At 62.0% G+C, this 582-nt stretch overlaps 1 protein-coding gene across 1 annotated transcript in view; it reads right to left on the reverse strand.

Annotated features, from left to right (window-relative positions):
- The window catches only part of EMH_0033180 (uncharacterized protein), a gene marked incomplete at both ends in the record, with an annotated part of 4,847 nt that extends 4,410 nt beyond the window's left edge, over positions 1-437 (reverse strand). The window contains 2 exon segments of the mRNA XM_013494720.1: positions 1-108; positions 385-437. Of these exon segments, the coding sequence (XP_013350174.1) occupies positions 1-108; positions 385-437 (161 nt within the window).
- Between the last annotated feature and the right edge of the window lie 145 nt (positions 438-582).

Raw genomic sequence — 582 nt, forward strand, 5'->3', positions numbered from 1 at the left:
GCAGCCAGAAGGCTGAAGCTTGAGGAGGATTCAAAGCAGCAGATGGATTGCCTGCTGCTGCTGCTGCTGCTGCTGCTGCTGTTGCTGCTGCTGGGGGCGGCACCAAATCTGCTGCAGTAGCAGGTTCCCAGCCTACGGGCCGCCCTTGCTGCTGAGACACATCGCCAGCAGGAGGAGCAGCAGCAGCAGCTGCTGCTGCTGCTGCTGCACGAGCAGCAGCAGCAGAGCGGAGGAGGCCAGGAAGCTGTTCGTCTGCTGCGCAGCAGACAGCAGCAGCAAGGATTCTGCTGGCGACGCGAGGCGCTTGCTGCTGCAGCAAGTCAGCAGCAGCTGCTTCCCCTAACGAAGCTAATACGGGGCGTTCACTGCTGCGCCCCAACCCACCCGCTGCTGCCGCTGCTGCCGCTGCTGCTGCTGCTGCTGCTGCTGCTGCGCATCGTTGCAGGGGTTTTGCTGCTGCAGCTGTTGTTTCTTCGTCTGGTATAGCTGCTGCTGTCTTCAGCCGTTTGTGTGCTGTCGGGTCTGCGTCTTCTGCTGCTTCTCTTCTCTTGCCCTCTTCCTTCGCAGCTCGGCCTCCTGCTG

The sequence above is a fragment of the Eimeria mitis genome, genomic scaffold, assembly GCF_000499745.2.
Source record: "Eimeria mitis Houghton genomic scaffold, Emh_scaff1260, whole genome shotgun sequence".
NCBI classification, from domain to species: Eukaryota; Apicomplexa; class Conoidasida; order Eucoccidiorida; family Eimeriidae; genus Eimeria; species Eimeria mitis.